The sequence below is a fragment of the Lineus longissimus genome, chromosome 11 (assembly GCF_910592395.1).
Source record: "Lineus longissimus chromosome 11, tnLinLong1.2, whole genome shotgun sequence".
Taxonomy (NCBI): domain Eukaryota; kingdom Metazoa; phylum Nemertea; class Pilidiophora; order Heteronemertea; family Lineidae; genus Lineus; species Lineus longissimus.
Genome location: NC_088318.1, coordinates 6,988,994 through 7,005,270, shown reverse-complemented (window position 1 = coordinate 7,005,270; position 16,277 = coordinate 6,988,994). Strand labels below are relative to the sequence as shown.

Sequence of the window (16,277 nt, the reverse complement as noted above, 5' to 3'; positions counted from 1 at the left end):
GTCAAATCGAAAATCCATGTGACACATACTGACATACTGTAGTCGCTAGATGTACCAATGTTATCAAATTGGTGGCAATCAGGGAAGTACTCATAAAGGAAAAATCACATTTCTAAGGTTCTCAGACTTGGCCCCCTGGCGGCCAAATAGTGAATCGGATCTGATCGAACTTCGACACCTTAGATCACCTGACCATAGGTTACATTTGTATCAAGTTTGGGATCAATTGTCATCGCGGTTAAGAATTGTGCTCTAGTAGCTGTGCAACGGCCAACTTGCACCATTTGACCTCACTGACCTTGAAACGGTGAAGCAGATCGGACCCAACATCGGCCCCTGAGATCACCTGACCTATTGGCTACATGTGGACTGAATTTGAGATCACTGGTCATTGTGGTTAAAGAAACGTTCCATGGTAACAGCCAACTTACGCCATTTGACCTATGTGACCTTGAAAAGAAGGTCATATATGGCAAGCCAAAAGGGAATTTATTCAGGACATTTTGAGAAATATGTTCAGGACATGAAATATTTATGCAGAACAAAAGAAATATATGCAGAACATGAGAAGTGCATGCAGGACTTTAGATTTATATTCAGGACAAGAAAAATACATGCAGGACATTAAAATTATATGCAGGAGACGAAAAATATGTGCAGGACCTTAAATATTAATATCCAAGACAAGAAAAATCTAAGAAATATATGCAGAACAGCAGAAGTGTATGCAGGACGTGAAATATTCTATGCAAGACATAAAACATATTCAGGAGATAAAAAGTATATGCAGGACGTGAGATATGTTGAGAACATGGCCTATCATTTTCATTTCATGTCCTGCATGCATTAAATAAGTTCTCCTGCATATAGCCATATAAAAGCCATTCTGCATGCTCATATTTGAGAAAAAAGTAGTCCTGAACACATTTTTGATATGCAAATTAGGCCATATATACCGCACATAGGAGAAATCAGGTGAGAAATAATGATATTATAATAAACACAAGAAGTGAAGTATATTTTTGATTTGTTCTCTCTCTGCTGGGTTAGCATCCCTGTACTCAGCGAACTCACGTATGGCACGGGCCCGCCAACGAAGGTCTTCGCAGGTACATATATATTATGAATGGCACAAGGCCTGAGATGAAGTGTGTCCCTGGGTATATTGAGAGCTTGAGATAGAGAGGTAATATTATTTGAAACTGAAGAGCCGCTGCCTCTGAGCGCGAGGTTTCCCGAGAGTTTGATAAGAATGTTTGAATGGTTCCTGACCCTGCTGTAGTAACTGACAAAGCGTTTTTTTAGAGTGATGTCTATAGGTACATAGATACATAAACACAAGAAGTTTCGTTGAAATCCAACCATTAGTTTCAGAGACATATGACTTAGTTCAATTTTCAATATGGCCGCCAGGTAAAAAAACAAAGATGGCCCCCTGGCGGTCATGACGGATTTTAGGTCGAGCCCAAAATGAATATGACACCTCCCTTTAACTAGAACATCACACCACATTTAAGTTAGGTTTTTTACACTGACTCGGTTCTCAAGTTATGGGGCGGAATGCGAAAAACAAAGAGGGCCACCTAGCGGCCATGATTGGTTTTAGGTCGGGCCCAAAATGGATAGGGATCCTCCCCTACACTAGAGCATCACACCACAGAAAATTCAGGTTTGTCACTCACTTGGTTCTAAATTTAAGCGGCAGAATGCAAAAAACAGTATGGTGGCCTGGTGGCCATCTTGGATTTGGCCCAAAATCGATAGGGAACTATCCTAGGCCTTCACACCATAAAAATTTCAAGTCTACTGGACAAGCAGTTCCTGAGTTATATAGCAGAATACAGAAGCGGGCATAATACTCTAGGTATACCATCTCTAAGGCACACAGAATATCTTGTGGAGGCCTGTATATTACATTGTATTATGATGTCAAGTAGTTTCGTTTTCAAAAAGCCGTACTACCATGAAAAAGTCGTCCTCGGAAATTTTTAAAAACCCATCATCACATTACTCAATGTTTTTCTGTCTCCTGACGTGTTTTTATTAAACAATTTTGAAAGTTTATTTTGTACACAAAATTTCACCAATGCATGGGCACTTCTTTTTTGGCTTTGCACTCTCTCTGCCAAGAGATGGTATAGACTGTACATGTAGGCAGGCCTGGCTATTATAGTATACACCCTTCCCTTCCTATAATGGTGGCACTGTATGTTCAATAATAGTGATGTCATAGTAGGAAAATAGGCCTATGACGAGGACTGACAAAGCCAAGGTGAAAGTCATGGTTGAACAGCAGCTTTGAATGTTATAATGACGTCAAAGGAGGAAAATGCTAGTTCCAAAATAAGCTGAGGAATTATAGGAAGTGTGTATATATAGAGGTTATTCCCTGATGTTACATATTGACGTCGACAATGGTTTTAAGCGGCCATTTTGGCCGTCAACGTAAAGGAAAATGTTGGCTGGTGGTCCGTCTGGATGTCAAAACGTCATGGTGTGACGTCACGTGAAGAACCTCTTTCATGCTATAGATGGATACCATTGTTTACAAAATGACGTCATTCTGTCGTTCTGACATCACGCAATGCATAACTTAAAAAAGATACTTCGATGCGTGCGCATCAAAACCTCGTCATGTGAAAAACCTCTATCATGCTATAGATGCATACCTTTGTTTACAAAATGACATCATTCTGATCCCACGCATAACTTAAAAAGATAGATCCCCAACAGAGGATGACCAGTGTGACACGACAATGTCAACGTTGCATGATCATGAAGATTGTTGTTGGTTTCACTTTGATACCATGAGTTTTTCGGGCCTAACTCAAGGCTTGCAAAGTATTTTACAATAAAACCTGAATAGGACTGTGTTTAAAAAAGAGCAGATGCACATCCCGGTCAAGCATCATTACGATAGTCAAATATCAACAGCAGGAGACCGGTTTTTCGCAGATTTTCCTCGATGAAACCATGTTGAAAAGATACGTGGTTGCGCGTGCTGCGTATCTTATACATCATTAGATATCCGTAGACCTATACTACAATCAAGATGTACAGACCCAGGGAGCTGGCGGTACGTACCCATAAGTCTTTGTGGTAGTCTCGCACGTACCCGATATAACCTGAAGCCTTTCTCCTTCAGAGAAATACTGTGTTGCGCTCAACTTCCATAGAAACATGTGGTCTGATTCTATTTTTACTTGTCACTAAGTGATCACCCGTCCAACCTTGTATGCAGGGTAATGCGGCTTTCTTATTGGTCGAGCGTTAATTTTATTCACAGGCTGTGAATAAGATTACGTTCGACCAAGGTACTTGAGTGCAACGCAGTATTTCTTTGAAGGAGAAAAGCTTGATGGGTTATATCCGGTACGCGCGAGACTACTGCAAAGACTTATAGGTACGTACCGCCAGCGACCCCGGTCTGTACATCTTGATTGTAGTATAGATTCTTTCACACCAGGCGGAGGAAACCACTGGGGGCCAATATACGTGGCTCCCAGTGACTTCCTCCGCCTGGTGTGAAGTTGCATAAAAACTAGGCCTGCCTAGGTAAAAATGTGTCATAAAGGTCGGGTGCGTGTGGAGGAATTTCCCCAGGCCCCATGGTATAGAGGTTCTTCACTGACGGTTTAGGGCGGCCAATGGTTTAGGGCGGCCATTTTGGCCATCAACGTAAAGGAAAATGCATTGGCAGGTGGCCATTTTGGCCGTCTAAACGTCACGACGTGACGTCACATGAAGAACCTCTATACATGGTTTGCGAAAATAAACTTCGGCCATTTTGAAACGGGGCCTTTCACAGGCAACTGAAATTTTACATGACGAAAAGTCATTTTTTAGATAAAATAATCACCAAAATCATTCAATATCACGGACATTGGAAGATTTGGACAACTTAAAGTAAATTGCTTGAGTGAGTTTGCTTATTTTTACTTTTTTGGCATGGTACAACTTACGTTGCCTGTGAAAGGCCACATTTCAAAATGGCCGGATTTATTTTCGCAAATCATGTAAAAGGCCTACGTGAGTTCACTAGAGCTTGCACTTTTATGAAAAAGAAAAGGTTTGGGTTTTAAAACCTGTATTATTTTGTTTTTACAATAGCCTACATACATGGTAGGCCCACATCGTAGTGTACAACATTTCGATTTCGGGACATGGCGGCAGGTGAATCTATTTCTTTAGGCTAGCCAACCAACCTACATGTCATTGTCAGAAACAAGCCTCCCCTTGAACTGATACCGGTAGGCTGAGAAAAAGTTATCATAGTCCTACAAATGACGACTAACATAATCATTCATAGCTTACCTTTCGGTGGATCTCGTTCATTGATACTCCGATATACGGTACTCTTATAAATTTGGAAAACAAACAAAACAGCAAAAATGGTGACACGTGAAGAGCGCAAACACGTGAGGTGATTTACCGCGTCGATTTCGCTACACCATGACGTCATATGTAGTGCTTAAAGCAATCGTGGACATCCCCAGAATCGTGAGTGTGGCACCTGCGTTGATACGCCACGTGGTGTCAAAGTGTGGAACCATTGTAACCGTACAACATGGTATATTTGGGGACGTCGCCAGAATTGTGCAGGCACATTTTTAACGGTCGTATTTCGTCCCCAGATGCAGGTAAAAAATGAAAATCCAAATGGGGACGTCCCCATTTGGCGGGGGGTCCGCATTTGGAAGGTGAGGAAATATATACTCGTCCCCATTTGGGACCATATACAAACGCACACGCACTCCACGTATTTAAGGGGTGCAGTGCTCGTACTATCGTCATATGAATTTTGATCCCCTTGCTCCGTGAGCCAAAAAAGTAGTTCTGAGAAAGCACAATATTTATTGGAGCAGATCATCCTCCATTTCTGTATCATGGCCTGATTATGCAGCTGGCCTGATACAGATTTCAACAATTGATACGTACATGTTTGCCTCATAAGTGAATTGTTCATTCCTATATAACGGCTGCCTAACAAATAATATACTGTGTCTACTCTATTAAGCCGGTTAAGTTCCGGTAGGCCTATCACACGTCATGTAGGCTTTTTCCACAGGTACTGTTCAACAGGCTTAATAGCGTCTCCACAGTATGTACCAGTAACTCTTGACAGATAACAAAATACTGTAACATGCCTACTGCTACAGATATTGGATCACTCTGCCAGGTACTCCTTATATATACTGTTATGTAATTGATGAATGTACTTATTACTTATCATACTCACATATGTCAGAGCCCCCCCCCCCCCCCCCCCCCCCCGCCAAACACACACGCACTCCACCAATTTAAGTGTCGGACAGTGCTCGTACTAGTAGTCTATAATGACCTCCTTTTCTTATGAATTTTCATCGCCTTGCTCAGGTACTTTTTGGTTAAAAAAATCACCTTTTTAACCAAAAAGTACCATGATTTTTCATACTGAACGGAAAACAAGAGACCGGTTGTTCAAAGCAAATTTTGTCACTAACGCTGACGTAAACTTAACTTGGTGTTAAGTCTAAAGGTTTAACTGAAGGAGATACATGTATGGCCAAACTAAGTTGACACCAGCATTAGTGGCAAAACTTGTTTTGAACAACCGGGCCAAGGCCAAATAAGTCAAGTTTTCACACATTTTGATGAAAAATCACCCCTTTTAACGAGTTACAAGAAATCTTTCTGAAAAAGGACCCCGTTTTGCCCTTTTCTTTGACACCCTAGATTTGACCACGGACTAACCCCCGTTCCCCTATAGAAAACTGGATCACACACGCAGCCCCCTAATCTATCTCAGGGGGGGGGGTGGTGTCAGAGTCACTTATCATATAACAAAGGCACTGTTCTTTGACCTAATGTACTGTAATCTTGGATACAAGGAACTTTCTAAATACACAAAGATAGGAATGGGAATTGATAGTAACCCCTCATACCGAGTTTAGTTGGCTTAGTTCTGTTCAGCATTTACAAGACAAAAGTGCATTGATTGATCACTGACTGACCAATGTACGGGTCTTTGCTTATTATCACAAACTACATTTTACATAAGCATCCCATCATAGATTCTATTATTGCCAATGGTAGAGCCACTGATGGCCCATGGGCCATCCATTGATAGTAGTTCTGTCATAGGACAGTTGGTCTCATAAAAATTAATGTAAGCAGCAAAGTACAAGAATGTATAAACCGTGTCTTTATACATTCTTTGTAAAAAGTATTCAGACCTTTTGAAATTAATAATGAATAATAATAGTTTACAGGTTCTAACGTAATTTCTTTGATGGCCTGTTAAAACAAATTACAGCATATTCCATACATGGATCTATAATCCTAGATACGACTATGTCATGAGTTCAATCCATTGATCTATCATGGGGATTTTCCATTAGCCATCCATGTATGGAATGTTCATGATCAATCACCATCAGCCATGTCTGCTAGCTGTGGACAGGAACTTTTTTCTGTATAGCTGGAAGTGATTTGTCTGTAAACAACTTAGACAATCATTTAACAATAGATGCAATAGGTTAACAAGATTATTTCAATTTAGAGGCCAAGACACATCTTATACAATGAACTAATGATGAGAGTTTCAAGAGACACTTCAGCATTTCATGAAGTGCAACAGTAATTTAGCCCGAAATTAAATGGAACAAACAAGATGAAGATGAAGAAGATACTAGCACTCCAAGATGGCAAAACTTTGAACTTTGCAGTCCACATGAGTACAAAGAGGCTAAGACACATCTTATGGACCATCAATCAGCATCTTAAACCCCCCTCAAGCTTTACCCCCCAAAAATAATTAAAATTTGATGCAAAGGTGGAAAAGCGCTCGTCTCAGTATTAACCACCACTTTCAACAAGCATCCCAGGTTTTTAGCTCACCTCTTAGCAGAGGTGAGCTTATCCCATACCGTGGCGTCCGTCGTCCGTCGTCGTCGTCGTCGTCGTCGTCGTCCGTCGTCGTCCGTCGTCGTCCGTCGTCCGTTAGCAGGGCACGTTTCGTAACTGTTAGAGCTATTGAGTTGAAACTTGGTACACATGTACCCTTATGTAATGACACCTTGGAGACCAAGTTTCGGTCCGATTCGTTTCATGGTTTGGCCACCAGGGGGCCAAACGTTAAAAGTGAAAATATGCAATATCTCCCTTAATAGTAGTCGGGAAATTTTGAAAAAAATATGGTAGGTACTTCTAGCAAAGGTGCATCATATATCCTCCGGGTTTTTGATTTGACCTCCTTTTCAAGGTCACAGAGGTCAAATGGTGTAAATTGGCCGTTAGGATGTAACGATGGCACGTTTCTAAACTGCAATGACTATTGATACCAAATTTGGTACACATTTACCCCTTAGTCAGGTGATCTCAGGGACTGAAGTTTGGTCCAATATGATTCACCACTTGACCACCAGGGGGCAAAATCCAAAAACCTTAAAAATGTGATTATTCCTTAACTTCTTGCCCGATTGCCACCAATTTGATATCATGGGTACATCTAACCACCATACAGTATATGTCACACAGGTTTTTAGCTCACCTCTTAGCAGAGGTGAGCTTATCCCATACTGTGGCGTCCGTCGTCCGTCGTCGTCGTCGTCGTCGTCGTCGTCGTCCGTCGTCCGTTAGCAGGGCACGTTTCGTAACTGTTAGAGCTATTGAGTTGAAACTTGGTACACATGTACCCTTATGTAATGACACCTGGGAGACCAAGTTTCGGTCCAATTCGTTTCATGGTTTGGCCACCAGGGGGCCAAACGTTAAAAGTGAAAATATGCAATATCTCCCTTAATAGTAGTCGGGAAATTTTGAAAAAAATATGGTAGGTACTTCTAGCAAAGGTGCATCATATATCCTCCGGGTTTTTGATTTGACCTCCTTTTCAAGGTCACAGAGGTCAAATGGTGTAAATTGGCCGTTAGGATGTAACGATGGCACGTTTCTAAACTGCAATGACTATTGATACCAAATTTGGTACACATTTACCCCTTAGTCAGGTGATCTCAGGGACTGAAGTTTGGTCCAATATGATTCACCACTTGACCACCAGGGGGCAAAATCCAAAAACCTTAAAAATGTGATTATTCCTTAACTTCTTGCCCGATTGCCACCAATTTGATATCATGGGTACATCTAACCACCATACAGTATATGTCACACAGGTTTTTAGCTCACCTCTTAGCAGAGGTGAGCTTATCCCATACCGTGGCGTCCGTCGTCCGTCGTCGTCGTCGTCGTCGTCGTCCGTCGTCCGTTAGCAGGGCACGTTTCGTAACTGTTAGAGCTATTGAGTTGAAACTTGGTACACATGTACCCTTATGTAATGACACCTGGGAGACCAAGTTTCGGTCCAATTCGTTTCATGGTTTGGCCACCAGGGGGCCAAACGTTAAAAGTGAAAATATGCAATATCTCCCTTAATAGTAGTCGGGAAATTTTGAAAAAAATATGGTAGGTACTTCTAGCAAAGGTGCATCATATATCCTCCGGGTTTTTGATTTGACCTCCTTTTCAAGGTCACAGAGGTCAAATGGTGTAAATTGGCCGTTAGGATGTAACGATGGCACGTTTCTAAACTGCAATGACTATTGATACCAAATTTGGTACACATTTACCCCTTAGTCAGGTGATCTCAGGGACCGAAGTTTGGTCCAATATGATTCACCACTTGACCACCAGGGGGCAAAATCCAAAAACCTTAAAAATGTGATTATTCCTTAACTTCTTGCCCGATTGCCACCAATTTGATATCATGGGTACATCTAACCACCATACAGTATATGTCACACAGGTTTTTAATTTGACCTTCTTGTCAAGGTCACAGAGGTCAAATGGCCTAAATTCGCCGTCAGGCCGTAACTATGGCACGTTTCTTAACTGCAATGACTATTGATCATAAATTAAGTACACATGTACCCCTTGGTCAGGTGATCTCAGGTACCGAAGTTTGGTGCGATCTGATTTGCCGTTTGGCCTCCAGGGAGGGGGCCAAATCCTAAATTCTTCAAAATGCCATTATTCCTAGTTAATGACTTGCCCGATTGGCACCAATTTTATATCATAGGTACATCTAATTCTAACAACCATTCAATGTGTCACCCGGGTCTTCTTTGATTTGACCTACTTTTCAAGGTCACAGAGGTCGAATGTACTGTAAATTGGCCATTTTGGGGAAATTGTAATTGCTTGGACCTACATCAAACCTAACACTACATGACACAAGACCATGCTCTTTATCCATCTTTCCTCCACATGAGGTGAGCACAATGGCCCTGGCCATTTCATTAGTTGAAGATTCACATCATTGTGAAACTGTAAACAAATTCAATGAACTATCATAATGATCTTCTGCTGCCTGGTGTAGTGGTGGTGAATCTCTAAAGCAACCTGGTGGAGACTTTGTTGGAGGTTTTGTTATGTGATGCCAGTCTAGGATATCCCATCGCTGATCTCAAAACATCCCAGATCATTGAGTTGCTGAAGCCTATGCACTGCTTTCCATTGCCTCAAAAAGTTAAAGTTTGTCTTTTTTGTTTGTTGCTGCTTTGCTTACTGCTTGACCATGCTGCATGCTCTGTTGAAATCTTTACTAACATCATCCTAGGGACGTCATGCTTGACTCTGTGTTATAAATCAAATCAAGGTGTTTTGACTGAAAAGTAGTCTTTGCACTTCTCTTTTGATATTCATTCCTTCAATGTTTACAGTTTGCGTTTTGTTGGCTCAAGTTTGTGGTCTGCTGGTCTGCTGATGAGTCCCAGAATGACTGCATGGGCCCAATAACACTTATTGGGACGAAACTCAAGGGATTGATGACAAGAGCTCAACTAAAAGCTGCAATCTTATGTACTTGTCAAGCTGAGCAAAACGTGATCAGATAGGATAATTTTGGACAAACTACTTGCAGCGTCTTAATAAGTGTAGCTCATAAAATCCCTTGAGTCCAGGCCTTGAAGCCTTGTCACTCAATACTTTCCTGCAGCTGGAAGCTGTGAATGATGATTCAAGATCATATTGAAAGATGGAGGCATGGAAATGAGTTTATAGTTTTTAAAAGACTAGAGCCTAAACGAGAACTTACACAATCTACATGTAGGACGATAGATGCAAGACACATCATAAAGATGCTGCTCAACATTTCATGTCTGACAGTAGTTTAGATTAAAATGGAACATACTTGCTCTTGGAGAAGACAAAATTTTGAAAATTGGAGTCCACACGAGTACATAGTATCGATGCAAGTGACATGATAAAGATGCTGCTCAACATTTCATGCCTGACGATATTTTCTTAATGTTTGAGTTCACCTCTAGTCAGATGTATTTGGCCTACAATCACAGTTCTCTCTAAACTGACAGGTTGACGTGAGACTTGACTTAGAAATCTCTACATGTATCCTTAGTTACTGAATATTTTTTAAAGTCCAGGGCCTGGTTCGAAAGCCCAAAACTCACATTATCCCTAACTGTTACGTTAAGTATCCTAAAAGACGTTATCTCTTTCAGTTAACTTCATTAAAATTTTCACGTTAAGACTTAACGACACCGTTAAAGTTAACGTGGTTTTGAACAACCCAGCCCAGATGTCAGATGGATCTGGTTTTGAACAACCCAGCCCAGATGTCAGATGGATCTTATCAAAGTTAAGGGAACAGACAAATTATATATAACTTTCTAGGTCAACCTACCAGAAACCTGTGTACATTATACATCTTCTAGTTCAATCACGTAAGGGTCTGATAAAGAAAGTATACGAACTGAGCCTTCTTAGTTCTACTTGTAACAAGACAGATATTCTGGGCCTCACCCCATTACGTATCTCCTGATTGGAGGTAGATAGTAAATGTGATTCTAACGCTTGGATCACTTGGTCACGACAATAATATTCACACTCAAAAAAGAATTCTGAATTTAATTGAAGCCAATAATGGCCAGTTTACAATCTGGCAATCACTCCAAATGACAGTTGAAATACTTAAATGGTGTCATAAATATGCACATTACTTAATTGCAAGGTAACATAAAAGCAAAGTGTCCTAAAATGACATGTAAGGTAAAGTGGGGGAAAAGCAACCCCGGGGGAAAAGCAACCCCTTGCTATGTTTCTGATTAATATATCCGTCATAATTGAAGATATCTGCCCATCAACGCACGAGTATGAATTCAGTAACTCTTAAGCTACTTGACATGAACATTGTTTTCAAAATAATATAAACAAGTTATTGTTCATATTCATTGCTGGGTCGGCTGTGAATAGTCGTATCACTCTTGTTAATTAACAAAAATAGCGCATCAAAGTCACCACGTGCGGCCATTGTCTTGTTGAATAGGAAGCAAGCAGAGCTAACCGTGTGAGCAGCGCGCGAAATTTAAATGCGTCCCGCGATTCGTACAATACAGATGATCAACATTTTATTAATTTCTTAAAGAAAGTGTACATTGGTGTTTTGACCCCTCCCTCTCCCGTACGTATTGTGCGCTTGTGAAAATGTTGAAAATTATGGACCACCCCTTATTAGCCAGGGTGGTTTGGTCATTTATGAAAGAGAGGAAGATGTCTCCTCACTTTCTATTTGATCGTACCTGTCTTTCAACTCTCTGGCCACAGTCCTAGTCAAACAAGCACCCTTCTCTGTCAATCTAAACCCCCACAGAACAACACTCGTCACATGAACTTCATCCAGCCATGGTACTTGCTTTTTGCTGATGTTGTTGTACCATGGCCGGCAAACTCCATTCCAAGACCCATGGAACCAATGAATCTTGATCGTGTCCTCATTGATATCAATCACCTTGGCGATCCATGGTCTACCCTCCTTTTCCACGGTGTATATTGCCGCCAGATCACCAATCTCAATTTTTGTTCGATCTACCTCTTGAATTGCCGGCATTTGTCCTTGATTACCAATGATCACCTTAAACAAATAAAACTGTGAAAAAATTCTTTATAAACTACAGTAGAAATTGATTATCAAGAATCATTAATAAATCCAGCAGTGGTGAGCATTACCCAGTTTACAGCATGTGACAAGGGTATAAGGACATCGAAATAGTAGTCTGTTTATCTTGCATGAATTACACAGAGATGATGAGGAATTCCCCACCTTGCAGTGGAATAGGATAGCAAAATCTCACTATTGCAACCAACTCGAACAAAATGATTGAAGCTGATGAATTTAACTTCAGACCAGAGGGACTCATTCGAATAAGGGCTATTAGCCCAAAGATTCAACCCTGCAGCTGGAATAAGATAAGCCTTGTTTTTAAGTTTTTGCTGTCTTTTGTTCTCTTACTCTCTGATCATCTTTTATTTTGTTCATTCAAAAATTTAACTTACCGCTGGGCATTGTTGTGTGAGGCCGGATCTGATCTCCAACAGATGCTGCGGAACGTCTGTCATATCTTCATCAATTTCCCAAAAGCCGATCGTTTGGCTGATTTTGGGCAGCGGCCATTCCTTGTCATTGACCTGCAAGTGCAATACCAAATTCCACTTAAGTGATTATCTTGTCTGGGAAAAAGCAGTTGTGTTGGAGAAAAGTTTGGTTGATGATGTTGTGAAATCTTTGTCATGGTACAGTGGTAGCAGGTTCATCTTTCTTATTTCAAACTTGTCATAGATCACCACCGGACATGTAATTTCTGGGGCAGCTCTGCATTTTTGACAAGTTTAGCCAAATGGGTAATTTACCAGGATTTTTTCTGACTTTGATGTTTGACTCAACAGTAAAAGCATTTGAAAAGTTTGAGCCAAGTTGCATCAGATTTGAGCCAACCAGGTTTGAGTTTAGTTTTGGCGACAATGGCGAGTGGCAGCGCTGTTAAGTTCTTGGAAAAATTAATTGTTTCGATGAGTAAAGTTGCCTTTAGATAGCACTATCATTCATGAGTGCTGAGTAAAGGCCCCGACCAGGTTCGGAATCGGCAAGCCTTCTTTGTGAAGGAATGCACAAATGTTGTTATATTTCTTGACAAACATGACTGGTGTCTCCACTCACCCAATCATCCTACCTGTAACCCTCCTCTTTATTTCATTTTGTGTACCGGGTCCTGTACACAAAATCATGCAGTTCGAATAATTCCATGGCATAATATTCACAACAACCTGCAGCTTGCCGTGACAACAGCCTTTTTATCATTCAATCTGAGAGTGGCTCCTCTATTCTTCTCACCCACAAATCAATGCACTGTACATATGATTCAATTTTTAAAGTGCTTCTTTTTCTTTGATAATAGAAGTTACTGGATACGACCAGTCTTTATTAAGGCTTGGGGTTGTTTAATGTTAAGCAAATTTTTCCTTTTCCTTTTAGTCTAGACACTTTCGAATTTTGATATTGGAAAGCATTGTTATCAAGTACATGCACAACTAACAGCCTGCTTATGATGCAGTTACCTCAGGTTTATTTAAAATCCATTTAAAATGATAGCACTGTGATCGAGCAAGTTAAAAGCTTTACCACAGTGACAATATTTTTAGCTTACGTTAGGATTTTCCAGTGCTAGGAAGTAGCGGTCCCACCACTGGTGATCTCGGGACACCAGTCTTGGCCCGAGAGCCTTGACGCCTTTGCGGACCTCGTCCAGCTCCATCCGCTCGGAGCTGGGTTCAACCACTGCTGGTTCGTCGGCTAAATCTGGGAAAGCCTGAAATTTCAAGACAGAGATTAGGCAAGTTAAATTCAAATGAAATCTGAGTTCAATTGTCTCTTTTGATACTGCCCACATTGCAAGAGATGATTTTTCCATCCTCAGAAAGCACTAGATCCTAAAAAAACAATGTTATATAATATGTCAAGTTAAAGTAAACAGTAATTTAACCTATCTATTCAGGTACACAGTGGCTCTTCCCTTTATGAGCCGACACCTCTCTGCTATACTGAGGACACCTTCTCTATTTAAGGACACTGCCTTTGGTCCCAAATTGGTCCTTTCCATTCAATTTGACCTCTGTATGTGAGGAGCCTCATGGCCTAGTGGTCAACACTGCTGGCCACCACGCAATAGGGCCCGGGTTCGATCCCAGGGAGAACCCAGGTTCTTATTTCTGGATGAACCAGCCTGGCTTTCAGGAACTAAAATTCCTGGCTCTTCACAGTCCTTCGAATGAGACTTTAAACTGAGGTTCCTTGGTATCTGGTGTCTATGCCGGGGCAAGCTAAGACCCCACCAAGTGAGGAACATGAGTAGCTTACGTGGACTCTATCTCTCTCGGCACGGAAGTATATCCCTGGCCACGCCAAAGTCTGACCACTAGGCCAATAAACCCAATTGGCGCATAACCGCAGTGGCAGCGCAAGATACGCTCATCCCGCCTTGGAGGAGGATTGCTCCTAGGAGAATGACCCCTCCAAGTGCCAAAGAGAGAACGCAGAAGAAGAAGAAGAAGACCTCTGTATTCAGTATCATTTCTCAAACAAAGGACAGCAGTTGACTGTGGTCAGCCCAAGGGTGTCCTTAGAGAGAGAAGTACTAATGGAATCTGAAGAGAGAAGGCAGGGGTCGGAGTTGTATTCAATCAATGGACGAAACGCAGACTTTTACTATGACTCGATTTTTCTTGACTTCTAAATGTACAAAGGTCCAAAAGGTCATTTGAAACCTACAATGATACAATGTGAACAGAATGTGACATTAACATTGACCATAACTAGAAATTCCCAGCAAACTGATGTCTCAGATGCGATTTTACAGTATTCTTACTATTACTTTAGTTATAAGCTGAATAAAAGAGGGCAGCACTGCATTGATGAACAGTGCGCGACCACATGGAAATGAACCTTCGCCAATTCCAATGGCGATTACTATTATTACCAGGAGTCTTTCTTACATATTGAGGGGCGTACACTCTCTATACATATTGATCTTATAATACAGATAGATTTCTTACCAGTCTGCCCATACAGTATATGAAAATCGACCCTTTTTCCCCGACCACTCCGTTCTTCCTGACTCCGGTTGTTTTCACGTAATTTGGCGAGTGCGCATGCGCTTACAAATAATCTGTGCGGGAAATTCAAACTTTCGCGCCATAATCCACATCTAATAATCCAGAATCGAACCCTGGACCTCCAAGGGCCTGGACTCGGCTGAAATATAAACATGGAAAGTACCGGCAGGTCTCTTTCAACCTCCATTTTGTTGACGGTATGTCTTTATCAGGCCAATATACCAAAGGGCAAAGTAATTTAAACACTTGAGTCGAATCGCGCTAAAAGGCATCTCACGTTTGAAGTGTCTTGGTCTCGGCTTAGCTAAAAAGTAGTAGTAGTACGTGTCGTTTGCGTAGTCAGTTAATCACCAATGACAAATTTACATGTATATCTTTACCTCAAGGCATGTCATGCCTGGTCCCTCAGGGCTCCACGGGTCATCAGCCCACAGGCGATAGCGCATCCTTGCCTGCCCATCTACTTTCCTGAATTGGAACTGGTGTGGCTTGGATTGGCCACTGAAGTTGTCAGGCAAGAATGGAATTATGTGGTCACGCCAGTTGAACACACTTTGTACATTATGTACTTCAATCTTAGGCGAGAATGTGTCTTTGTCCGTTAGTCTATCCATGAATTCTGAAACCATAATGTTAAGAGGAAACCTAAGACTAAGTGACTTCATTATGCCAATGTAAGCAAATACCACAATATGTCAGTTTGCATCCTCAATCGTGTCAGAACAAATTGCCCAAATAATGTCGCCCGCTCTTGACTCAATATTCTAAAAGGCCTTGGTCACAGGATATTGATGTTTCTAATGGAAAATGCCTTACGACTCGTTTTGATTTTAGTGGTCCTTGGTATCGCAACCAAGGAAGTAGAAAAAATGTGTCCGCCATCTTGTTTCCCCAGTCTAAATGTTTGAGGAGCGTTGCCACAATTAGTTAGCAAGAGAAATAAACAACTGCGGACTGTTTCCCAATTACTTTTGGGCACTACAATCTCTATGCCTCTGGTTTTGGTCTGCATTTTTGGTCGACCCGAGCGATCTTGATAGGACAACCAATTCCTCAATTCAAAAATCAGTGAAACATCAAGTCAAACTTACCATCCAGAGTATTGATATTGCCGCAGGAAGAAATGGCTGTATTGATACATCTGCAAGAAGACATTGCAACTGATAACAATTTTACCAGGATTGGTGTAGATATGATCCACATGTTTTGAATATTTCACCCATTTAACTAAGACCATAATGTTTTACCATGATGTATTTGCATGGTAATGTACACATCGCTGAATGTGACGTCCTCCGACATTTGACATAGGACATGTAGGAACACATTTTCAACAA

General features: G+C 41.2%; 1 protein-coding gene across 9 annotated transcripts in view; it reads right to left on the bottom strand.

The window, feature by feature from the left end:
- LOC135495512 (uncharacterized) overlaps nucleotides 1–16,277 on the bottom strand; it is a 47,444-nt gene that overhangs the window by 27,056 nt on the left and 4,111 nt on the right. For 3 of the 9 annotated variants that reach the window (XR_010448575.1, XR_010448576.1, XM_064784231.1), the window contains exons 6-10: nucleotides 16,032–16,081; nucleotides 15,321–15,559; nucleotides 13,476–13,637; nucleotides 12,328–12,459; nucleotides 11,783–11,905 (exon numbers count right to left, since the gene is read on the bottom strand). Coding sequence is in view for 4 of the 9 variants with exons in the window: in XM_064784231.1 (XP_064640301.1) it covers nucleotides 11,783–11,905; nucleotides 12,328–12,459; nucleotides 13,476–13,637; nucleotides 15,321–15,559; nucleotides 16,032–16,081 (706 nt within the window). In the remaining 5 variants the exon portion in view is untranslated. Of the gene's footprint in view, nucleotides 1–11,573; nucleotides 11,906–12,327; nucleotides 12,460–13,475; nucleotides 13,638–15,320; nucleotides 15,560–16,031; nucleotides 16,082–16,277 lie in introns of those variants that run through there. The other 6 variants (XR_010448574.1, XM_064784234.1, XM_064784235.1 and 3 more) reach the window with 4 other exon arrangements.